This window comes from Ahaetulla prasina, chromosome 9, assembly GCF_028640845.1.
Source record: "Ahaetulla prasina isolate Xishuangbanna chromosome 9, ASM2864084v1, whole genome shotgun sequence".
Taxonomy (NCBI): domain Eukaryota; kingdom Metazoa; phylum Chordata; class Lepidosauria; order Squamata; family Colubridae; genus Ahaetulla; species Ahaetulla prasina.
In genome coordinates, this window is record NC_080547.1 from 9,596,655 (window position 1) to 9,622,468 (window position 25,814).

The 25,814-nt window shown below is 48.9% G+C and overlaps 1 protein-coding gene across 6 annotated transcripts in view; it reads left to right on the forward strand.

Moving 5' to 3' along the window:
* The window catches only part of CADM1 (cell adhesion molecule 1), a 217,363-nt gene that overhangs the window by 185,320 nt on the left and 6,229 nt on the right, over window positions 1–25,814 (forward strand). For 3 of the 6 annotated variants that reach the window (XM_058194957.1, XM_058194958.1, XM_058194963.1), the window contains exons 8-10: window positions 1,005–1,082; window positions 10,640–10,672; window positions 18,951–19,004. In XM_058194957.1, coding sequence (XP_058050940.1) covers window positions 1,005–1,082; window positions 10,640–10,672; window positions 18,951–19,004 — 165 coding nt within the window. The remainder of the gene's footprint in view (window positions 1–1,004; window positions 1,083–10,639; window positions 10,673–18,950; window positions 19,005–25,814) is intronic. The other 3 variants (XM_058194962.1, XM_058194961.1, XM_058194960.1) reach the window with 2 other exon arrangements.

Here is a 25,814-nt window from a genome sequence, read left to right on the forward strand (position 1 = left end):
TCTGTCCTCCATCCAGAGGAACTCAGCAGGAAGTCAAGAGTTCCTTGCAAAGGTTGGGTGCCCTTAGGGGAGGTTGAGGCTGGCATTTACAGGCCAAAGGGCCTTTTCTTCCCTTCCCTTCCCTTTTGTGGTCCGAAAGAAAAAGGGGAGAGCCCCCCTTTATTTCCATCCACTGGAGGGTGAAATATACTAACCAGAAGAAAAATGCCCGAATCCTGGGCTGGGTATGAATATTTATAAGTCCCAAAGACATTGACTTTATGTTAAAAGAAATCTCACTAAAATCTTCCATGCATCCAACTTGATATTTAGTCGTGACATTCTCGTTCCCTTTTGTATTTATTACTGGCTTAGAAGTAGTTTTATATCCTGCTGGGATGGGTTGATGGGAGGGGCGGTGGAATAATGAAGTTAACTGCTCTGGAGAAAGCAGAGAGGAAGAGGGGCACAGACTTATTTGGTGTTGATACTTGGTCTGCTAAACACAGCGGGTGAGTGGGGCAGGGGTTCTCTGCCCACCCCAACACGCCCGGCCCCTCTTTCTTCAGATATCAAAGCACCAACCAAAGAAACCAAAAACAAGCAAGGCTTTAATATGGTTCCTAAATGGTGCAAACAACCCTCCTTCCTGTGGGGAGCATGCAACCTCAGTGGGGCCTCTCTCTGGTGGGTTCTGGAGGCCATTCCATGCGGTCTTCCATCTGTAACTAATTTTTGTGTTCCATCTCCTCTCCATCTTCCCCACCCCCATCTCCCTATCGGGGGGGGGGGGGGAGGGGGGAGGGTTGCTGGATCTCACCCACCCCAGCCAATCAAGAGCTGCATCGTCCGTCACCCTCTGGCCACCATCAGTGACGGCAGGACCAAGCCAAGCTGCTAACCGCCATCCTTTTGTTCAGCTTCTTTGTTGATTTGTTGACCATTTTTGTGTTCTGCTCATTTCTTTTTAATTTGCTTTTTTTTTCCTGTTTTCTTTTTCTTTGTTTATGTGTTTTTTTATCTAGATCTTCCCACAACTCTCCCTCCTCCCACCACCACACTTTCCACCATCATCACCATCACAACCACCAACATCGCCGCAGGTATAGTACCTCCCCCAGCCCTACGGGGTCGAAGCCTAAAGGTGTTGCTGTGTGCTTTCCTTAACAAGGGTGGACGGGGGGGGGAGGGGTGTGTGGTGGGGAGGGGCTGTAAAAGAGAGAGGAAAAGGCTTCTTTCCAATTCCGTTTATTCCTGAGTTATTTTGGTGTTGTCTGTTTTTTCCTCCTCGCCTGGGTAATATGACCCGAAAGGGTTTGGGAAGTTGGCCTGGCAAGGGGCTCTTTAACGTCTGAATTGCCCTCCGTGACCCACAGAGGCCAACGTGGCTGGAATCTTTAGGGTACTGTAGTCTGTAAGTGGATGTGACCGGCTTTGGCTCAACCTGAATTCTGCTTTTCTTTTCTTTAAAATACAGAGACCTGGTTCTCCTTTTCAGCTCTGGTCCGCAGGCATCACTCTTCATAAAGACAATTAATTTGACTTTTGGTTTCCATGCAACTACCTCAGCCCCTGCAGCGGCCAGCCCCATTGCACCCAAGATGGCTGCTGTGTCACCCTTACGCTCAGCCCCTTGAAGCCCCACCCTGGCCCTTCCCAGGCATCATTCTGAGCCACCCTTTGGCTGCTACGCACCTGCCTTCCCCAGGGCAATTGTCTCCGCTCCAGCTGACCACCTGAGAGTAGCCATATCCCACCTCTCTCGTGCCAACCCCCCCCAGGGCTCTTCTGTTGCAGGGGTTTTCTCTTCTTCTTCCCTCTTGGGCTCCTGGGCAGAAGTGGACTTGTGGGTCGAGTCCAGCACAGGAGGCGAGATTGTGCTCTTCTCACTTCAGAAGCAGCCCGCGTGACTTCCACCTTGCTTCACCTGACAGTCTTTGGCCTTCTGTCCGTCTGTCACGATGCTCCCATCCCTCTCCTAAAACATACATGCTCTGCTTTCACTGAGAACACTCAGAAATGTTGGGTCTACTGAAATAACCAAACCTTTCCTCTCTCCGTGTGCCTTAACCATCCTTTTTTTCTTGTGTTGACCTTCACGTATTTTGCCTCATTACAATTTTCTCCTTCCAGACTCTTTAAGGAAGCCGATACCTTGAGTCCTTGTTTGTGTGGTTTATTTACTTCCACAGTTGTGTAGTCATGGGGTCTCCCCTACTCTGTGGGTTGCTCAGTGGTGTTGATTCCAGGTGACCTTCACCCCCTCCAAGGAGCAGATCAAGGGCAAGCGGGGGGGGGGGGGGAACGGGACGGGGCTTAAAATCAGCATTCCTCTCGTCATGCTCACATCTGACCATGCAAAAGAGATTCATTAATTTGAATTAATGCTGTGTGCCTTTTGGTGTCTTGGGGTGCTAATTTGATGACTGGGAGAACTTGCAAGTGTGGGAATGCCTGCAGCCTCCATGTGCTCTTCCGGAAAGCAACCCAAGGAAACTGCCTCAGGTTGGGTCACAGCCTCCCACCGTGTGCCGGTCGCTCTCCTTCCCGGCTCATTGCTCTTCATTTTGCTCCCTGAGTTGGCAGAAGGAGACGGGTCCTTTTTCATTCTCCGTTGATCATCCGTGAGACCGTCAGGCGTTTGGACTGACTCCTGAAAGCAAAATCTTGGATGTTTCAGGAAAATAATATACGTGGGTTAGAGTTGGCTAGTAAACCAGGGGTGCTAATCTCCGAGTCAGAGGCTTTAGAAAGGGAAGATGGGATTAGGGATAGTTGAACTTGGTGGAGAAAGATTCAGCTGCTCACCAAGAGAAGAAGTCCAGCCTCAGCAGAGCAAGAGGTTTGACTCAAGACCAGCTCTGGCCTCTTGGGCCAGGTGGGGTTGGGGAGAACATGGACTGGACAGCCCCTGCCTCTTTTCCTCTTACTTGATATTTTATTTGAACCTACTTTTGGCCGGATTCTGTACTCCCCTGGAAGCCTGTGGCGTCCCCCAGTCACAGCTCTACAGTCTCAGAGCAAAATCCTGACCTGGTTTTCCCAGAATCTGAGGAGTCCCTGAGGAGCTATGGTGTCCTCCACCGGAGCCTGTGTTCTGAAGGGCTCATTTGGGGGATTCAAGATCTATTGTAGAAGAGTTTACAGACCCCCAACAAAAATACTCTTTTCCAAGTGGGCTGTAGGGCACCTTCCTCTAATTCTAAGACGAGAGATAGCCCCCTTTTTTTACCTGCTCAATTTGCTTCTCCTCACCTGAGAGCCCTCCTCTCTGCCAAGATGTTCGTTTCACTATGTTTTCCCCTCTGACTTTCTGTGTGTGATAAAGATGCACCTTCCCTCCCGTCTCTTAAACTCGATTCCTCCTGAGCTGGTATGTCGCTTAATTTTGTTGCCAGATTGCTGCTGACAGACGCTAATCTTCTTTGTAGAGGGTTGTGCGTCTTCCTTCCCCCTGTTTTCCTGTTTCTCTTCCTGCTGTGCGTCACCTGCAGCCACAGAGATGAGGCGAAGAGGCCCTTTTGTGTCACCTGAACTGGGCATCTTTCTTAGCTTTGTGGAATCCAGTCTCCTCTTACAGGTTCCCCTGGGCGTTGCGTGTTTGTGTGGGCGCCCAGGGGTTTAGCTATCAAGGGGGAAGAAAGGATTAATTCAGTGAGTTTAAGCTAATTGATTGGCATAAATTTGTCCTTGGTGGAAAGCAGTAATTCCTGAATCCAGAAGCCTGTTTTCCTCTAGATAGCATGGAAGAGGCCTTCCTCCCGTAGGAAGTAGGATGAGATGCTTTTCTAGAAGACAGGGATGGACCTCTGCAGCAGGGATCTCCAACCTTGTCAACCTTAAGGCTTGTGGACTTCAACTCCCAGAATTCCTCAGCCAGCAAAGTTGCCCAGGTGGGAGACTCCTGCTGTGCAGAAAGTCCATTAATGCCCTTCCCAAGATCTGCTCCTGGCTCCAGTTCTGCTCGCCAGCTCAAGTTTCCTTTCCCTGCTTGGAAGACTCCAGAAGAACAGGGACCGTGGCTCCCAAGCAGCCACAGGGAGGGTCTGGAGGAAGTAGCCAGAGGGTGCCCCCCTCCCTTTGCGTCCTTCTGAGTAGGCCCATTGGAAGAGCCTGCAGTGTGAAAGGCAGCGAAATGCAAACCAATCTTGTTGCTTTGGAACTGATAATTGAATACTGCTCTTCTGGCAACACGGACAAAAGAGCAGGAGACCAGTTGCACCTCCCAGTTATGGTTGCAGGTGATCTCGTTGTTTGGAGTCCTTAGTGCTCTCTGACCTTCGTTTTCTTGCCGTTGTTTCATTACCCAATTAGGTAACAGCCTCAGTGCAAGAAGGAGTGGGGTTTGCTCTCGGTTGATATATCATAGCTCGCCCTGTCGGTGTTGGTGGGGCTGTTCTTGCAGGTTCCTTGATTAGGCTGTTAAGGGACCACCAAGGACACTCCCACCAACTGACAGGGCAAGCTATTTATATATTAAAAGAAACCAAATCCCTCTTTTACAACTGATGATGTTACCTAACTGATTCATAAAATGTCTCCAAAACAACCAAGCTCAAAGAGCACCAAGGACCCTACAGTTCAACCCTGAGCTATAAATACTGTCTTCTATTGGTAGTTGGTCATGGAATTCCCTTTTAAGCACTCACCCACCCACTCCCCCCCCCAAAAAAAATCTGGGCCCCTGAGCGTTCCCAAAGGGCCCCTTAGTCTTCAGCCCATGCGGCTCCCATCTCACGGAATTGTCCATCTTCTTCCTTCCCCCTTTCAGCCCCAAAACGCTCTGGTTGCAACACACCATCTGGCGCCGAGGCGCAGTTAAGCTGAGATTGCCACTCGAGCAATTTCGTCAAATCCCCTCTTTTGATGGATAGGATCTTGCCACGTTGCTGTGTCTTAGTAGACAAGCTGTGTATGTATTTATCTTATCCGGAAGTCTTGATATCGCCCGCCTGGAATTTAACTTAGTCTCCCTCCCTCCCTCCCTCTTTCTCCCTCTCTCTCCCTCTCTCTCTGTCTCTCTCTCTCTCTCTCTCTCTCTCTCTCTTCAAACAGAGGAAAGGTGGGGGGACCAAATGCTGACTTCCTCCTCTTTTTTCTGCCAGGGAGTGGGTGGCCTGCTTAAATTTGCTTGGGTGTATTATCTCCTGTCAAATGGCTACAGAAATGAATTTCTGTGCAACTCTGAGCCACCCATTAGCCTTAAAAGCCTCCACAGGCAAACACCGGTGATTAAGTGCCCGCATAAAACTCCGGGAGTCTATTTTCTTCTCCTGTGCTAAAGGTTTGCATAACGGAAACTATTCTCCAAATGAAATTAGCATAATTACCCACATTTTATGCAGGACTCGCTAGGAAGAACGCTTGCCTAAAAGCCTTGGAGGTCTGCTGCCGCTCTTTCTTTCCCGTGCAGCCCCCTCCCCTTTAAGCAAAAGGCGTATTGTCTAAAGACCGAAGTAGGAGCTCGCAAGCATACATTCCAGTAAGGTTGAACCTTGGATTTTCTCAGGCACTTCATATGGGCCGGTCTGCTGCAGAAGGGATCTTAGGGATTTCCCTTTCAATCCACAGGCTCCCAATTGTCCAGGTGATCATCCCAAAGGGGCAAACAACCCTGCGAATTCACTTAACAACTGACAAAATGCAACCGTAGCATTGGATAGAGGTCACTTAACAACCACAGTGAAAGTTCCGGTCCCAGTTGCGGTCGTAAACCAAGGACTACCTTTTAACGTCCTGGATTCTCTCAGGAAGCGACCCCTTTTTTAGGACTTTGGAAACAACCAAATGTCAAACAGTCCCCCCTCCCTCCCCTCCTCCCCCACCCACCCCCACCCCCACCCCCACGGTCCTTGGATAAGGCGCATCACCTCCTCTTCTCTGAGCGTGTTGTTATCGCGTAGTGCACAATGGAGCGAAGTCGCCAGGGCCATTTCACAGATTGAGGAGAAAAGATTTAGTCCTCACCAGTTATTTATTCTCTTCTTTGGCTTCTTGTGCCTCTGGTAAAATGTCAAGTTAATTTAGCGTGGTCCCTGCGATTGCCTGACCTTTCCAGCCTCTCTGCAACCACATTAAAAGGAGGAGCTGCCCCTTCCTCCCTCCCAAAGCAGCGAAGTTTCTGCCGCTGAGCTTGGCTGGCGCCCAGGAAGGACGTCTTGTCTTCTTGCGTTGAAACGTGTGCAGGTTTTGCCTCTAACCTGAAATCAACTGCTGCATCTGAGAAGTGCTGCCAAAAGTTTGGGTCAGCCATAGTTCATCGGAAACAAAACTCAGAATGCTTCAGCCCTTCCGGTTTTGGCTGAAATGAAATCTGGAGGGATTTGGTGGGAGAAGTTAGGTAAAACTGGAACAGGCCCTTCCTTCTCCTGGCCTCTGGATCTTCCCAGCCCTTCTCTGCCTTCCCTCTCAGCCTCCCGTGTTCTTCTCCAAGGAAGCCCTGGGCCTCAGGGAGCTGCTCCCAAGCTCCTTCTGCCCAAAAGGGCCCAGCTTGGTCCCCCTTCTGTAGATGGACCCCACATCCAAACCACACATTTCATCCCCTACACAGACCACCCCAAACCCAGTGCTGACTGCAACTGAGCACTGCTCTCCTTCTTTTGTTCCTGTGAACCTAAGAAGACTCTCCACCTTCAGGGGCCTCCAGTGCTCTTGTCAGCAAAAGGGAACCCACCTGGATCCCCTTGGGAAGCCCTGCTTAGCGCAGCAAATGCAAATTGCCCTGACATCCACATTAAGACTTGAGGGGGGAAAACAAAGAGCTGAGCAAAGCTTCATTGCACGGGTGCTTATGCAGGAGACCTTTGATTAAACAACTCTTCGGAGGTGTGTTTCTTGCTGATGCAAGACAGTTTCCATTTTGCTAGGGAAGGAAGCCTGGGAGGAGAGCAGAGAAGGGTGAAGCATTAAATCACAGCCCCCTGTGCGCTGCCATGCTTCAAATAATAACAACAATCATTTGCTACGCAAAAATTTCTAAACAGATTCTGATTATTTTTACAAAACATCCGGCCTCAAGGGGTTCGTGTAAACCGACCACTCTCAACGGGCTCTTGTGACTTGGACTGCAGATCTGCTGGTCTCCATCCTTCTTCTTCTTCTTCTTCCTCCTCCTTCTCCTCCTCCTTCTCCTTTCTCCTCTCTCCATCTCTTGCACTGCTCTCTCTTTTCACGTTCTGCTGTGAATTGAGCCACATCTTGAGTTTTCCTGAAATGTAATACAGAACAAAATATGAACGCAGGTTTTCAACCACTCTTTACAATCGCAGGAACGTGGTTCCATCCCTCCTGTTCTGCTTCTAAGAAACTTGGGCGGGCTCCAGATTTTCCATCTTGGGTGAGGTGCCTAGAATTGGTGCTGCCCGGTTTGAAACAAAACTACAGTATATTGCAGTCTTGGATCTGAAATCCAGTAAGATAAATAAAACCTAATACATTGTGAATTATTCAGTAATGTTCATATCTAAGCCGAGTTATCTCTGCCGAAAGTCATTTTGTTCTGTCACGGTGATCTTCCCATGGCATTGAGTCCCAGATCTTGAGAAGGGAATTTGGCTCCGTATCTGGAGTCTGCCCCCACCTCCAATGGATGCCTTGTCCTGGGGCTGGTGGGTGAAAACACGGGTGGGCAGCTCAAAGCCAGGCAGTTTTGACTCCTTTTATCCGATTTCTAGACTTGCCAGGCTTTGCCTGTGCAAACTTTTAGGGCATTTATTAAAAAATGTGTCCTTGGGTTTTCATTTTCATTTTAAAAATCCATTCTGCGAGAGACTGTGGACTAATTTTATGGATTAGTTTTTAAACCCCTCAGTCTGTCACATTCAGTGAACAATTTTAAGTTGGAGAGAAGCCATCTGAATAGATCAAACTCTGCCACAAAGCAGGTTCAGCTCCACGGTTTCCCATGAATATTGCTAAGCTGTCTCAGGGTGTTGGGGGGGGGGAGTGATGGCAGGAGGGGGGGGGGGCTTGTTAGTGATTTCCTTTCCACAACCTAGTTCAAAAAGTGATCCAAAAGGCCTGGACCCTTTCCCCACTTTAGTGTTGCATAGTTGGATGGAGAAGGTAGAAACCCACCCACCCCCTTAGGTGGAGTCCCAGCGATTACTTGAACTGTTTCTTGGTGCTCTTTCCAAAGACTGAAATGGGTGCTGGGTTTTGCACTTCAGAAGGAGTGGGTGGGCGGTGTGTTGCCTTTACGTTGCTGAAAAGTGCCTTATGCGGGTTTCTCCCTCAGCGCCTCTACCTCTTTCAGCAGGGAAAGGCAGCATTGAAGTAGGAAGGCTGTAGGAGAAGCTGCCTGGCCCGGAGAGGCTGTGGGGGGGGGCTCTTTTATCAACTCCGCTGCTCGCTGTGGCTCATCCACCCCCCACCCCCCCTCCATCTAATCGCAACTTTGCCATTCCAGCTGCAGCCAACATGATGTTGTTTGACTTGGAATATTTGTTCGCCTTAACCGCTTGAAACTTTTTGTGTTCCATTTTTGTTCGTTTGTCTTCTCCTGCTCTGTCCCTGGACGGGAAAAGCGAGCTGCACTGTGGGCGTGGAACCAGGCTCCTTAACCGATCCTCTTTTTCCAGCGCACGGACGGGGGTCCTGATTCCTGCAGGGCTTGGCGTCTCCTGCAGCCACCCAAGAGGGCACGTGGGGTTCCTTACGGAGACGCCAGCAAACGGCAGAACAGAAGGCCCAGCTCAGGCTGACTCAGCTGGGCCAACCCCTCTGTCTTGTCCCCACCCTGCAACGGCACACAAGCTTCAGGGTGCCCTTCCTAGGAAGGCCTTCTTGGCCAGGCCATGGTGGTAACAGAGGGCCAACCTCCTCAAGCTTCCTGTGTTGCTTGCGCTGCCCAGGGGTAGCTTTTGATGCTCTGACTTGGCTAGAACATCTCCTGATGTCCTGGGACCCTTCAAAAGGCGCCTATGATGGAAGGGAGTCTCAGACCATTTGTAGGTGAATTGCAGTCACGCCACTTTGGGCCAGATGCCTCTTTCAGTTGTGCAGGAGAGGTGGTTTTCTGTCAATATAAAACCTACTAGAAGGTCCCATCTGTAAGTATGATGCCGCCTGGCCCTGCCCCACCACCACTGGGGCAGTGCAGGTATTTCTTCATTTTGTCCTGGCCCCTGCTCTGGGAAGCCCAACCCTGGCTGCAAGAGGAAAGGAGACCGGACTTTCAGCCCAGTGGGAAGGTCGACCCACTCTTGGAAAGCCGACTGTGGAGAAACACCGCCCTACCCTTGCTTTCTGAAGTGGGAGGTCGTTTGTAGTAGGCTCAGTTGTGTGTTGCAGCGCTTTGCACAAAGCTATATGCTTTTTCCATTTCAACATTGCCTCTGCTGACTCAAGAAAGCCTCTGGGGGGGGGGTGTCCCTCAGCGGGTCTTTGGGTCTGCACAAGGGAATTAGGATGGTGTCAGATGACAATGTCACCGAAAAGAGTCGCATCTAGAGAGCAGAGATGCTGTTGAAGACCCCCGTGGTGGTTTCTGCTGCCAAAACAGCCCGTGCCTGTCCGGCTTCTGCTGTGACGTTTTAGGACCTGGGTTTCAGAGAGCAGAAGGATGGGCTGACCGGTCAACAAGGCAGGCCAAGCCAGCACTACCTCTGGCATAAAACTTTGATGTTGAGCAAACTCCAGACAATCTTTGAGTTTGCTCCTCTGAGCCCCAAAAGAGATACAGGCCTATCCGGAAGATGGGTATCGGGGTGGTGGTGGTGGTCCCTGGAGAACAAACCCCCCTGTGAAGGACTGTATTGTGATCTTGACACCCCAAGAGACACTCACAATTATCTGATCCCCTCCCACCTGGCTCTCGGAAATGTCTTCCGCTCACCCACACCCGCTCTGGGGAAACAGTGTCTCTGTGTGTATATTGGTGTCCAAACGGACTTGTCATTTTTAACAAGCAGACATAGCATTCTGGCCCTGCTCCATTTTGCCAACCACAGCAATGGGGAAACGGCGAAACGTTGGAGAGCGGAGTGGGTGGTTTTTGCAGAACCCCTCTCTTCTCCCTCTGCCAAGATGGCGCCTGCCCGTTCTGCTGTCTCCCTCCATCATCTCTGCATGGTTTGCTGGAGGCAAAGCTTCTCTCCCGCCACAGCCTTGGATTTCCAATGGCAAGAAGGCAGCGGTGGGTGCTTTCCTTCCCTTCCTGCACCTGGAAAAGGGGACGGAGGCCGTGGACCCGGACCCTCCAGCAGTCAAGCACAGAGAGAGGCCCCACCCGCAGAGGCAATGTTTGAATGTACGAAGCCTTCGGAGGACTCCCACCCCCCCCACCCCCCCGCCTCTCCTGTCTCAATCTGGAACTGCTTTCGGCTTCCCTGGGCGGGAGCAGGAGTCTCTTCAGCTTTGCATGCGCCCTGCCAGAAAGCAGTGCTGTTGCCAACCTCTGGATGCCAGGCAGCCCAGAGGTCTTTCCCTCCCCCTCCCCCTCCCCCTCTAGGTTCCCGGCTTAAAAGCTCAAGGCATGACTCTTAAAACAGTGCAACTCACTTCAAATGCTTTGGCCTTTCATTTTATGATTGCTTGTCACGCAATGTTCTTGGAAAGCTTGCTCTCATATATGATCTGTTCCATTTTTTTTCCATTTCCCTTTTTTGCATGCTGTACCTCCTGTTTCTTCCCTTCCTCCAAACTCTGTTCCCGTGTGTAGATACAACGGCGGCGACAGAACCGGCAGTTCACGGTTGGTATTGCATTCCTGTTTTCTCTTTTTTCGCTGGGCTGAGCTAAGGGGGCAAGGCAAGCCTGGGAGAAAAAGGAGGGCGAGGAGCGGGGAGGGGCCGAGGCCGAGAGGAAATTGGGGCAGGGGAAAACCACCTTTTGAAAAGGGCTGGTCTCCGAACCTCTCCTGGTTTTTAAGGCCTGAAAGGGGCCCCAGTTTGGCCTCTTCTGCGTGCATTGAATTGCATTCCACACAACCACTTCCCCACATCTGCAGAAGCATCAGGGACAGATCAGAGCAGAAAAGGAACCAGGGCCCCACTTTTATTTTTAATATCCTCTCTACACGTCTGGGTGATTTCCTGAAGTGTGCCAGAGAAGTGTGAATTCTGTCAAGAGAAAGACAGAACCTGAATCTTTCAGCAGAGGAGGCTGGTTCACACGTGTTGCCATCCCTGGTTCAGGACTGACGAGTGAAGCAGGCTCTCTAACGCCTCTTTCTCTTCCCAAAGTTGCCACACTGATCCTTGGGCAGCTTCCTCACCCAAATGTCAAGGTTCCAAGTGGGATGGCCATCGGGGGTCTTAGCCAGAGTGAAAAAAAATACTGGAGAAACGACTTTAATTCATTAACCCGACTGTGCTTTCAGTTAAAATAGGCCTCCCTATATTTATGGCTTAAAATGTTCCCCTTCTGTCTTAAGAGACACTTAGCTTGGCAGCTCATTAGAATAAATGTCAGGAAGAATAAAAGAGAACATTGGCTGTTTATGTACAGGTTAAGAATCCTGATCAGACTCGGTGGAGTTTGTGCCTCAGCTGGTCCAGCAGAATTTCATTGTTGACTTCATCAGAAGCTGCCTTTCTACAGGCGGCTCATCGGAGGAGGGCTGCTGTACTCCTCTAAGTAGTACATTTGCTGTACAGCAGTACAAGATTAGAGATCTTGAAATTTAGCCTTGTTCGGTAGCAAAGCTCTGCTCTGCTTCTAAATGATGGCTCGTCCCCAATTTTATTTTACTAGGAAAGATGGATGTTCCGTGCAACTTGATGTTTCAACTGAAAGATTGAAAATTCATGAAGATTGCCAGGAGCATCCTTAAGCAGTCTTTTCCAATTAGCTGACCTTGCTTTGTGTTGGGAAACTGCCAGATAGGCTGGAAGGAGAGGTCAAGCGAGGATCTAGCTTGGAGTCCTTGCAACAGGCCCAAGCAGCATAAGCTTGACCTCCCCCAAGATTCATGAAGCCTTATCTCGCCCTTCCCAGGGGAAGACAAGCGGCCTAGTAGGATCCTTGTAATGTAGTTGCTAGGCAATGAAGTTACTGATTTTCCTTGTTCACAAGTGGTTGTTTGCATCGGACAGTTTTGAGTGGAAATCCAGAAAAGTAGCAAATTATCTAGCAAAGCTTTTCAAGGTTTATCAACAGAAAACAAAACCCCATAAGAGTCTGCAACTGTCTCTTGTGACCATCCCAGTATTATGGAGAAATTAGGGAGATGCTTCATTGCCCATTCCTTTTTTGGAGTTACTTTAACTTGCCCAATGCTGCTTCTTCCAGAGGAAGCCATTATTTCTTGAAGAGTTGCCATTACAACAGTTGCCAGCACAAATTGTGCGATGTGATTGCCTCTCATTTGACGGTGCCATATAACGTGAGCCACAGTGAGGTCCAGAATAGTTGGATAGTTTGCTTCCATCGTCAAAAGAGGAGACTTCCAGCTTTGGTTTTTCAGCAGTGGCAAAGAAATATTTCAGATAAAGTTAAAAGAGAATAAAACAAAGCAAGTTAGAGAAACACTGGCCTGAACAATCTCAGTATTGGGATTTTCAGTCTGTGTCATGAATCATTCTGGATAGCAAGATAGGCGGCATATAAATAGATGGATCCATAACAACCAATGGTGATGTGGTAGCTCAGTGGTTAAGATAAACTGAGTTTGTCAGCTGGAAAGCCACAGTCCAAGTTAGAGACCCGAGCACCAGACAACGGGATGAGATCCCATCCTTGCCCCATCCTGCCAACCTAGCAGTTTGAAAGCATGCAAATGTGAGTAGATAAATAGGTACCACTTCGGTGGGGAGGTTGCAGCACTCTGTGATGTCATGTTGGCCAGCATGACTGCAGAAATGTCTTCAGCACTGTTATTTTACCTTTTTCAAAAGCCTCTTTGGGAGACTTCAATCCCGAGAAGCAAATCGTTGCCCTAGAAAACAGGCCAAATCCAAGGAAAAGGAGCAGGAAAGAGCGCCTTTGTTTTGAGGTAGAGTCAGTTGTTTCCCAGTATCATTGGTTGACGTTCCATCGCCCTCCAATTTGCAAACTTAACTTACCCTGCACTTTCTGCCTTAAAAAACGGGGAGGGGGGGGTGTTCCTCGAGACCCTCTTTAGCAAGGTGGCTCTTCCCCCACCCTGCAAGTCCTCGCGGTCTCCTTCCAAGCTTGCATTGCCGGAGTGTGTCTGAAGTTGATCGGGTGTTTCTCGTGTGTGTTGGCCATTCTGTTCTGACCAGTGTCCAAATAAGCATCGCATGTCTGTGGATGGGGAGAAATGCATGATGGGCATGGCCCTCCTGTGAAACCCAAGGAGCTCCTGCCAAAGCAGCCCAGGTTAGAGGACAGTCCCAGAAGGCACCTGTTTCCAAGCTGCTTGGCCCTGTCCCTCCCTCCCTCCCTCTTTGGGGAACCTGTGGCAGAGAAGAGAAGAGTTTGTAGAGTGCATGCAGGACTGCAGCCCCCACCCCCCCACCCCCAGACCTTCTCTCACAACACGGGGCTGACCCACAGCAATGCATGGCAAGTTTAAAGCACGGAAACTTTAATTCTTTCCTCAACCTAATGCCAAGGATTCCAAGCTTCCAGATTTCTGTATGTGTCTCTGCCTTTTCCCGGCTGCCTTCCTTGCCCCAAAAATCTGGTCCAAACACGCTCTGGACTCAGCTGCCCTTCCGAACTCTCCTCTCCTCTCCACTCAACTCTCCCTCCTCTTTTCAGATGCCTTTTTGGACCAATTCACTCCCCCAGATCAGTTGGAACAAGGAGAAAGGCTTGTTTTTTCCAGCCGCTTCCCAGAACATACTTAGTATTCCTGGATAGACCCAGTGGAATGCTTTTCTTCTCTTTGCACCCGGTGCTCATGTGCCCTCTATCCTCAGCGCTCACCCCTCGGTGCCTGCATGAGAACTGGAGAGCCCTTTCAAAACCCAATCTGCCTTGCAATAATAGCAATGTTGACAAAGAGAGGAAATAGACCCGGAGCTCCCTGTGGTGAGGCCAGGTGTGAACCCCCCCCCCTCCCCAGGCAGGCAGCCTCTCTGCAGCCCCCTCCCCTCTTAGGGGTGCTGGAGGGCCATGTGATCCTCTTCCCTCAATTACCCCCATTAATTACGGCCTTTAGGCCCGCAGCTTCCTCCTCCTCTCCTAATTGTCCTAGAGTAGAAACTCCATAGCCTATAACCGTGATGGCAAATCTGTGGCCCTTTCTGTGGGCATGTGTGCCGTCACCAGCTGCTCTTCTGGTTTCCAGTGCACTTTGTGCATGCTAGAGCACCAGAAACCCGAAAACCAGCTGGCCAGCACACGTGCGTGCGCTGGAAACTCAAAGACCAGCTATATCACAATGTAGCCTATGTCAGGGATGGCAAACCTTTTCGGCATCAGGTGCCAAAACCGGAATCCTTGTGTGTGTGTGCGCACACCAGAGCACCGGAAACCCGAAAACCAGCTGGTCTTTGGGTTTCCGGCGCTCCAGCACACACACACACACACACACACATACATACACACACGCATTCTGGTTTTGGCACTTGGTGCCCAACAGGTTCGCCATCACTGGCCTATAAATCCACTCCATTTACAATTTAGTGCTCCAGCATGTTCAGAAGTCCCAAAATCTCCACGAAGGAAGTGAAGAAATTCCATGTCATTCTCAAAGCTGATGAAGCCAACCAAGAGCAGAAGACAAGAGAAAGGAAGTTCATGCTGTGAATTGCGATTGTGTGTGTTAAAAAAACAAAATCGAAAATAACTATTTACAGAAAACGGTCTTGAACCCAGCCCATTAAATTTCAACAGCTAAAACAGGCCATAATAATGTTATAGATCGTCCTTTAAAAGAAGCCCATGCAAAAACAGGGAGGGGGAGGAAAGGTGAAAAAAAATGCTCTATCTATCCAATCAAACATGATTAAATAGTAACTTTGCAGCAGGATCAAGCAACTGATCACACAGGAAGATCCTTTAGAGCAGTATTTCTCAACCTTGGTGACTTTAAGTTGTGTGGACTGCAACTCCCAGAGTTCTAGCCAGCTGTGCTAGAAGGTTATGCTCACAAAGGTTGAGAAACACTTCGCTAGACTGAAGGCTGAATCCAGACTTAGTCAAGCTGATAAACTGGCAAATTGAAATGAGTATAAGCTGAAACAATTCACAGTGATCTTCTGCCAGCATCATTCATTCTGGGTTGAGGTGGCTACGTGCTGCCCTTGTTTATATGCAAGAACTTCCGGAGCAGCTTAGAAGGCGATGGCTTAGGCCTGGTTTCCTGCACTTCACTTGGGCAGGTTCACGCAGAAATGAAGGCGACATTTTGCCTTGCTCAGTCTAGGGCCACCTGCAGGTGGAGATTAAGTGGAGCTACAGCTCTGCAGTGGCTAAAACCTATAATGCCAAGCACCCACTTTGATTGGGCAATCCAAAGAAGAGGGCGCCATTGTTGCAACATGGAGGCTGCCTGATTGGACCATCTTTGACTCTTGATGTGTTGGGCAGGTCTGTCTTCCTCTTAATTTCATGGCTTGGTTTGAAGAGCATGAGGAGCTTTGGTAGAGCTTTAGCTGGCTCACCAACCGTGGCCTTACCTGAAAAGGGAGATGGCCTTGTTATCTCTAGATTAGGGTGATGGAACTTACTCTACATGAGGCTGCCCTTGAAGGCCTCCTGCATTTAAAAAAAAAAAACACCCTTCAACTAGTCCAAAATGCTTCTTAGTGGTCAGTCCCACTATGGTCAGGTTACACCTCCATTGTTGAAAGTTTTGGAGTGCAATTCCAGGTGCCAGTCACTACCTAGAAAGCCCCGTATGGCTTGGGGAAGGAATGTCGGCTAGGATCCCCCCACCTACCAGGTGGTAGAGCAGGAGGGAACCACCAACAGGTCTTCTCCATAGCGGCTCCTCTACTTCAAACTCCCATCCTCATCTGGCCATCTGGAATCAGGTGGAGATTTGGGTCTTCCAACTGGCCTTTGGGAATTAAGTAGCAATAGAGGTACATGCTCAGTAAATTTAACTCACCACTTTTAGTACCTGTTTAAATCAAGACATAGATTACTCCTTCATTATCATTACACTGACTTGCATTGCATTTTATACCATTATAAGCTGCCCCGAAGTCCTGGTTTTAAATCTCAGAAGTGATTTTCTATTTATCATTTTTCAGCGATCACCTGACTTCTGCCAATCAAACCCCTCCAGCCCGATAAAATTTTCATTTTTCCTATCGGAGCTTTCGAAAGCGTCCCCTCTGCTCATTTCCATTCAAGCTAAGCAGGGGCACCTTTATGCTCAGACGGATGCCTTGTCTGCTGGCGGCGTCCCATCCAGACCACTTTCTTATTTAGATGTTACCCAGCTGTTTTATATCCTGTCTGGAAGCTTGAATAAGTGTATTTGCATTATTTCATAGCTCTGCAGACTTACGCCATAAACACATTTCAGGATAATATTTTCTTAATTTTTGTTTTAAATTTTTAAAGGAAGGAAAATTGATCGCTGCTCTCAGATCAATTCTGGAAGAAAGAGGAATCATGTTAGGCAAATACATGTCTGCAGAGGGGAGAACCATCCTCTCGTTTCAGCCCAAAGACTCCAGCGTGGCCCCTCCCTGTTCGGCTGATTTTCATTTCTTTAAATCCATATGGTGGGAGGACTGTAAGCAGGAGAAACATATTTTTCATTTATCCAGAAAGATTGCAAGAATAGCCAAATGCTTTCTTATAAAAATGAAGCTCAGAGACTTTAAACAGCCAAGTGAATTTAAAAAAGAAACCAAGGCATTTGTGTGACGTGTTTTTAAGATCCCTCTTAACTATTTCTCCAAACATTTGTTGACGTTCATGCAAAAAAAAAAAAAAAAAGTTGAACTATTCCATTTCCTTTGCTTCGTAAAAGATGCACCTTTGCCTATTTTTTATGGCTCAGAAAAAAAAAAATTCTGACAGTGAAAACAACCTGAAAATAATGTGACCTTAAGTCACTTTGCTCCAAATCCATAGATTTAAATAGCTCATTAATCTCAAAGCTTTCTCCTCTTCAGCAGGCAATTGATCAAGTCTAGATGCTTAGCTCACCCAAGCTGGGTTCCCTGCCAGAAGCTAGTTAGAAGCGAGAACCAGTAGGATGGACAGCACTGGGTCCACTGATTATAATGGACCATCTAAGAGCCAGGTCTGCCCAAGCCCTACACGAACTGAAGCCTACCCTGTACGTTATTGCAAGCCTGCCTGTTTCTGATGTTGGAACTTGGAGATGTCAGCTAAGTTATAGTAACCAAGTAGCTCCTCCACCATTCCAGGAGCTTCAGCATTGTAAGGGCTAACAATGATCTTCAGCAGGGAGGGAGGCCTTCTCGGTCACCGGAGTGCCAAAGGCTGAAGTTACAAAGATCTTTCTCCAAACGCCAGAATTGTAAGGTGGCCTGATTTCACTAGTAAAAGAAATAGGTGTGGCGGGCCACTTGCCGGTTGGGGCTGATGCGTCTCCTTAGAGTTTGGGGTTTATAGAGATGAGTTACCTTTCTAGAGCGCTTCACAGTCACAGCTTAGACTAGAATATCCGTCTGTGAAGCTGGTCTCCAAGATGACAGCGCAATGTCAAAGTCAACAGGAGTTCCTGGATGTAAACGTTTTCCCTGGCCTCAGTGCACAAAGCCATAAGAAGTCTAAGAACAACTTGTTTGCCCAGAAGAAGGATCATTTGGCTGTAAACGTGGCTGTAGATGCAACTAAGCCGGTGGCATAATTGATAGCCAACCTTCTTTACTCTCCCCATGTTCAGTGGCCAGGAGGTAGCCCCCTTCTTGAAGTTAACTCTGCAATTCAGCAACTGTAACTTGAAGGGCCAGCCAAGCATCGAAAGAAAAAACGAATTAACCAGCTGACAGCTCACATTGTGCAGCCGAGATGGCTCTACCTTTGTCAGCGCCAGCCTCAGTTCAGAGGGGAAGGTCTCCTAGGACCAACTTGAACACTGCAGAGTTAGGAAGTGGAAGGAAACAGAAAAGAGTCGCCTGTCATTTGTCAACTCAAAACATGCCCTTAAAATGTTCCTCTTTTTCCGAAGCGAGAGAGGTGGAGGTGACCAACTCCACCATCCACCTTCTCTTCTCCCAGGGTTTTTCTTCTCCTGGCCTTGTCTCTTGTCTCCAAACAAACACATTGTCTTTGTGGGACAGCGACAGACCTTGGTGCTCTTCTCTCTTGCATAACCTTGAGCTGAAACGCATCCCCATCAAGCAGCCATTTCAAAACTAGCGAAGGGACACCTGTCTGAACACACACACACACTTCAGGTTTGGATAACAAGGTAGTTTCAGGAAAGCTGGAGGAGGTTTCTGTTCCCCCTCCCCAAGGAACCTCCCCCCACACTTACTTTATCAGCTTTGAGATGACTTTCTAAGCAACAGACCCTCATTGGTTTTCCCAAAACATTTCCCATAAAAACGCCTAACTTATCCCAACTATAAACCAGTTGTTTTGAAAATACAGCTCAGCAGAGCTCTCTATATTGGTAGGAGAATATTCTAACTGGCCTGGCCACAAGACTGACATGTATACAGAAACCTGGAAGAAAAAAAATCATGCCGCACATTAAACATCTAGACGGTTCATTAGAAGAACCAACTCCTCTCATCCTGGGAAATTTTGTAGCAACCCAAGTTGGGGAAATACTTTTTTTTTTTTTTGCATGTACTTATGGGTGAGTGGCTTTGAATGTCCCTCTTTGTGTTTTTGTGCTTTTCAAATAGAGCAGACCAAGATTTTTTTCCCCCTCCCTGACACTATATTGGTCTTCTTGTAGATTTAAAAGACATGAGAGATCTGCCTGCATGTGTGTTTATATATGTGTATGTACACACATATGCATATCTCTGACAGAAATTGGCCAAGGAGCCTCCTTTGCAGGCCAAGTCGAGTCAGATGGCAAATTGCTTCTTGGAGAACGTCCTCCTCTTGTTCTTAAGTGTTTTGTTTTTCTTGCCCTGTGGAACCCAGAGAAACATGAGTTTGTTTTTATTTGTAAGGCTTTACTCAGTTGCCCAATACTGCTGAAGAGCTGGACTATGGGGATCTCTCAGGTAAGGGCTGGCCTCCTTCCTGTGGTTGTCTGCATCTGCTCCACACCTTGTTTGCATTTGGCCGCTTCTCCCAGCCAACCCCTCCCCCTGCAGTTGTGATCCTCCGCAGCATCCCGGCCCTTTGGACTCGGAGGAGGAGGAGGAGGAGGAGGAGGAACCGTCTTCCCCCACCCACCACCCAGAGCCGACCCTCCCCTCTTCCCGGTTGCAGAAGGTTTAAGGGGTGGGGAGAAATTAACCTAACAAATTGGGATTTGTAGCTTTGTTGTTGGGGATGGGGGTGGGATTCTGACTCCATTGGAAAGCCCATTTTTCTCTTGAAATATGGATTATTTTGTCAAAGGCGTAAGGGAGGGAGGGAGGGAGGGAAGCCTCCAGATTACTGCAGCTGGGGGGGGGAGGGGCTGGGCATGGACACCTGTCCCGACAGTGGAGCAGAGGAGGAGGTGGATTCCTCGCCTGCCCACCCAGCCCTCACATTAATTGCACCCCGACTTTATTCCTTTACAGCCATTGGCCCGTCTGCCAGGACAGAGGGTGGGCGAGAAGAACGCCCCTCCCACCTTAATGCCTGCCCTTTGCTTTGCACAGGACGCTGCCCTGAGCCTGTAGTGCAGAGGGTGGGAGCCCTCCCAGGGCAGCCTCTTCTGCTTTGTGCTTTATCCTCTAATCAGGAGCTGCAAATCCAGGTTAAGAAGGCCTCCCTTCTCTCCTGCCTTGTAGATGGTTATCCTTCCGTTCTTTTCCAGTTTCCGTAGACTAAGCGGGCTCCTGTTTATGCAGCCCCCAGAGCTTCCTTCCCTTCCTGCAGGTTGTGGAGCATGGCACAATCAAAAGGGACCTGTGTAGTTTGATTAACTAATCAAAAACTGATTAGCACCTTTGTTCATAGGGGATGCTGATTAATCAATTACTATTGATTGCAAGCATGGCTTTGGAAAAGAGATGTCTGGAGAAGCAGCCAATAAAAATTGAGCACCTGTCATAGCGATTAAATTTATTAAAACAAAATACATTATTTTATATGAAGCTATCTTGAAATGGGTCACTGAAGGGGAACGTATTGATTGGGAAAGGATGAACTCCTTGAATTTCACTCGCTTAAATTAGAGACCAAATTCAATTATATTACAAGACAAACTCTGGGTTTAAATAGCCCATCACTAAATTAGAGGAGGTGAGGGGATAAACCGGGCTAATGAATAATACCAGGCAGCCAGGAGGGTCCACATCCCCCTTTCCGGATTGCTATCATGGGAATAAACATTCCTGAGATGTCACCGTAAATGAGGGCCATCCGTCAAGCTTTGAGCCACTCTAGAAAGCGAGGCTTCCTTCCGGAGGCCAGAGCCCCTCAGCTGCCCTGAGCTGTGTGCATTTCTTCTCCAAGCCGTCTAGTTGATCTCTGGAAGCCAATTCAGTGAATTCCAGGGTGATTGAATCGGGCTGCAGAAGAAACCCAGAGAACCTTGATCGGATACCAGTTTTAATCTGCTGCAGGAAGGTGGCAGTGGGCCCCTCTCGCAGTTTCCCCAGGGATTCCCAAGAGCCATCAGGGCACAAGCCGGGATCTGCACCCTTTAGAGGAAGGGAAGGCTATAGATTTGGCCTCGCCTGAAGCAAGGCCGCCCCTTCTTTAGTTGGGGTGGAGTTAGTGTTGCAAAGGGGACGCAGTTCGGGTTGGGTTTGGGTCGCACTGGGAGGAAAAACGCCAGGACTGCAGTTGGGGATGGGTCTTGGCCCCTCCATTCTCTCCGGATTCTGAGAATGGCAAGACCTTCCGGTCTCAACTGCAGCCTTTCCTGGAAAGTTTGATTTGCCACCAGCTTCCATTGTGCGAGGCACATTTTGCTCTGAGAGGGAGGGTGGGCAAAAGAGAGTCCGAGAGGCCTCATCTGCCTTTGGGCGTTTCTGGTGGCAGCGACCACAGTGTAGTTCAGAGGCGAAGGTGGTGGGGAAACCGCAGTGTTTCTGCAGGGGTGAAGGAGCCCATTGCACCATGCTCTGAGCATCATCACTCCTGGCCGGGCCCTTGCTCCGATGCTGATGGATGGTCCTGCAGCCTGGAGGGGTGGGAGGGGGCCCAGGTACAATAGAAGCATTCCTTTACAACGGGCGGGCACTGTTAAAACTTCTGTAAGAGGAAGCCTTAAATCTAAATTTGCCACAATTAACAGCCATGCTGAGCCCACTCAGTACCCATCCATCAGCCCTTTGCTTTTACAGCACAAATGCGGTTGGGAGGAACTTTGGGCCGGTTGGTCTGGCGCTGCCCCTCCCGTTCCCTAAAGGGAACCCTTTAATACCTGGGTCTACATAACTTAGCAGGAGCAAATGAGACCCTGCGGAGCACAAGAGGTAAATCACAGCCATAAAACATCCTGGGTTCCTTAAGTGCTCGGCTTCTATTGTGCCCTGGGTGGGGGTTCAGCATATCAACAGCCACGGCCAGGCTGGTTGCAGCAGGTGCTTATGGGGAGCGAGGAGAAGAAGCTCTCCAGGCAAGTTGCACCCAGATTGCACTCCCAGTAAGTGACTCAGCTGGTGCTAGAGATGCCGGTGGGGTCAGGGGAAGCCTGGATTTCCAGGGTCCAAGCCTGTTCTGAATATTGTCCATTAGGAGAATCTACTCCGACTCTGCGATCCTAAAGCCGGGCGATCCTGCCCTCCTCCATTTCCTTCGGGCTCAGAACATGCCTAGCTCCAGCTTCGTTCCGAGGAGGACGATAGTCTCAAGCTTTGGGGGATGGCAGAGGAGGTGTAGGCAGTCGGGCAGGCAGGAGGGATCGATCACAATGGGGAAAAAGAGCATTGATTCAACCGAAGTTGCTTTTCCCCCCCTCAAATGGTCTGCCTAATAGTTCCTCCATCCAACTCCCAAGCAAGCTGGTGACTCTTTGCAACCCGTCATTCAGCTGTGCAAACAGCGTTGATTTCTTAAAAGCTGACATTTTTTGAGGCGATTTCGCAGCTGGGAACGGGCCTCCTTGAAAGCCTCTCTCGCCCATCCTTATTTGCAGAAGTAGAATGTGAGGGAAGTGGAATGGTTGCTGAAATCTTAGAAGAGCTAACGTGTTTCTGAGATCTCAGCTTAAATTCTGGGTGTAAATGAGATAACTCCTGGCTCCTATTACTGATAAATGTCCGAAGTTTGGCAGTGTGTAGTTAAGATGGTACAAATTTGTAGCTGGGTCATTACAATTAAGTCAGTTTTTGAAAGGCGGTGGGGGATTTGTGAGTGTCCGTGTGAAAACAACACATATTCTCTTTTTAAAAAACGGTATTTCATTTTCTAATGGAAAGCCTTCCCCTCAAATGTTGTCCTTCTAACCTTCTAACTGGGCCAGATCACAATTGTGGCATCTTTGGTGCGGGCTCTCTGAGCTTATTTATTTCCTTGCAGCCATTTCATTACCCAGCTAGGGTATCCTCTTCCATGCCAGGGAGTGTGGGCGTTTTCACTTCACGTTCCTCACACCCACCGCCCTCCTTTGCACTGATGGCGTTCCCTAGTTAGGTAAAGAGATGCCAGCAAGCGAACGAATGCGCTCAGAGAGCACACAAGACCCACAATTCAACCTGGAGTGACAGAGGATTGTCTTCTATTAAAATGACAGTTGCATTGGCGGAAGACGGTTCCCTGTATGTGCTTTTCCTCTGCACTAGACATGCCAATAATACAGCAAATGAAATACTAAACAAAGCCAAGATTTTAAATGATCCTCAGTTAAATGTGGGAACAGTTTTCAGTGTTCTCATAGTCCCAAAGCAGTGGTTGTGTTGATGCTGTCCACTTCTGAGAAGCATCTCCTAGCTTTGCACAAGGCGCTTCTGAGCCGCAGCTCAGGACTAGGCAGCAGGACCGTAGGTGGGGATGGTCCTGCTGCCAAGCCATCGCTCGGCATCCCTACCGATGGTCCTGCCCCCAAATCAGAGGTTGTGGAGTAAGCTTGCAGTGGGATTCTCTGGGGCCCTCCGGGTTTGCCCCCAAAGTAAAGGCTTTGATGCCAAGGATCGGTCTGTTTCCTTCCCATTGCACAGCAGGAGCTTAAGTAGCGTGATTTGGGGTTGGTGAATGGCATAGACTGCTGCCCCACAGAGTAGGCGGCCCCTTCCCCCAGAGTGTGGGGTTCCTTTCCCTCTGTTGGTTGCCCTTTTGTCCCTGCTCAGAGGGCGTTGGGCACAGGCCTAGCCCCAGTTCCCCGTATCTCTTTCTGGGAGACACCTGGATAAGAAACGCTAGCAGGCTAAGATGTATATTAACATCTTAATGAAAACGCCGTGCATGGATCTACGTTTACTGCTCGGTCTGACAAGAAGGAATTAAATGTCAGAAGGATTTGTAGCATCTGTAATTGAATTGGTGCTGAGAAAAGCAAACCTTAAGGAAGAAAGAATAACACATTAGGATTAGCAAAAAATGTGGCATTTTCTCAGAATTTGCCAGTGAAAGTCTGCCCGCTCAGCTCTGAACTGGCGTCTTTGAGCTTCTGTCTTCCTCTTAAAGAGAGTAGGGGAACTGGGACGGCGCTTTTCAGCTACCCCTTATTTTTAAGGTCAAATAATAGTTTTCCACACAGCTAGCTGTGGGATTTCCCCCAGTTGTTCAGTGGAGGTGCTTTGATTTCATCAGCTGGCAACGGTCTCCGCTAAGATGAAATGGTTTCCATTTTGTGCTTTGTTAGATATGTCAACAAGCAGCTGGACAGCCGGGGAGAGACCCCAACTGCTAAATTGCCAGGTTGATCAGCAGATAAATCTTCTTTGACACTCAGAATACCCTCAACAGAAAGTGATATATAAAATGAAATAGCCTAAACTGTCCATAAATCATCTGAGTATCCCCTTGGCATTTTCCCATTTAAAAGCTGGACTTCAATTCCCAGAATTCCCCACCCACTTGGCTGTGCCTGCCTGTGAATTCTGGAGGTGATGTCCACCTAGAGCAGTGGTTCGTGACTATGGGTCGTGACCCCGTTGGGGGTCGAATGACGATTTGCCAGGGGTCGCCTAAGACCATCGGAAATATGGGAAGTATACTTGCGAGTCGAAGAATCGCGCTCCAGTGGTTGACTCCACAAGCCAGCTGCAGGCTCTTCAAATCGCTAGCCGAATTCGGCTTCAGGCGCGATGAATTAAAAAAGAGAGAAATCTTTGCTCTCCCTCTCAAGCCAGCTGCAATCACTCCCAATCACTAGCCTAATCTGGCTTCAGGCACGATAAACTTAATAGGGGAGGAGTCTCCACTTTAATGCCTCCGTCCTCAAGGCAATCGCCAGCAGTTCAGATCGCTAGCCAAGACGGCTTCAGGCACGATCAATTCAAAACGAAAATAATTTTACGGTTGGGGTCGCCACATCGTGGGGAATTGTATTAAAGGGGTTGCAGCACTATAAAGGTTGAGAACCACTGACCTAGAGAGATGTTGCCCAGCCTCAGATGTGCCCTGGAGGCCTTAAACTGGTCAGGATCTCGATGAGGAACAGTTCCTTGAAGCCTGTCCTCGTCCGTAGACCCTCAGTCACAAATGAGGGTTAAGACATTGAATTGGGAAAAGCTGCTGGGAGCCTTTAAGATCCCCATTAACATCAACTGCAATATTCTGAAAGGAAAAAAAAAACAAGAAAGCCCAGCTGCCTTTTGGAAAAAGCATCTTTGGGACCAACCACCACTTGTTTCTGGGCACTCAGCAGAGGTAGCAAAGCCCAGAGGCCCCCCACAAAGCAGCCAAGAGGGACCCAATTGGTCTGTCCCAGTAGGTTCTCCCAACTCCCACCTGAGCCAAAGCTAACAGGTAGAATTGACGATGCTTTTGGCTGGGGAATTCTGAGAGTTGATGTCCCCCCCCCCAATTCAACAGTTTTGAAGGTTGAGAAACGCTGGTCTAGACACACCCCTGCTCACCCTGGAGGCAGAAGGACCATTGTAAATTGTGTCGAAGTACATACCCTGTTTCCCCAAAAATAAGACATCCCCTGATAATAAGCCCAACTGGGCTTTTGAGCAGATGCACTGAAATAATACTCCCCCTGGAAATAAGCCCTCCCCGAAAATATTTAAATGCAGAGCTAGAAATCAGGTAAGACAGCAAGAGGAGCCCCATCTTGCTCCATGCGCCCCAAAATAATAAGACCTCCCCAAAAATAAGGCCCAGCGCTTATTTTGGGGTTCAAAAAAATACAAACATGGTAGATGTGACTCAAGTCATGCCAAGGGTTCATTAAGGCATGTGAAAAGGCGACTTGCTGGCCCTCTTAGGTGCCCTGCTCAAGACCATGTTCCTCGCCCTGCCTGATCCTCTTCCCGTGGAAGAGGGGTTGACCCACAGCAGTGGCAGCCTTGTTCCCTCCAGGTGAGGGTGGCTGTTGCCCTTCCCTGTCTCCTCCTCCTCTTCTCAGGTGGGAACCAGGATTTTGCCTGTCATATGCCAGGTTTGCCTGGACAAGCATCTAAGGGAGCCTCTGGAAGACTCTTAATTGGAACTATATTTTTGTTTTAATTAAACTTCATTTTGCAGCAATTTTTGGCCAGGAGTTATTTACTTAGCTCTGAGCGTTTAATCATGGCGCAGATTTGATGCTATTCATGGGGATCGTAAATCCTTTTCCCCGACTGAAAGTCTCCTTCCTACCTGGTCTCTCTCCTCCTCCTCCAAGAAGCCCCGTTACCTGCAGCTGTCATGGAGCTGCATACTTGATCGATAAACTTCAAATATTATTAGAGGCGGGCGGGGGCCTCCAAGAGAGGACCCACTCGGGGGAGAGATCAATCTTTCTTAAAAATGGGCTGAAATTTGCAGAACCGGCTCTT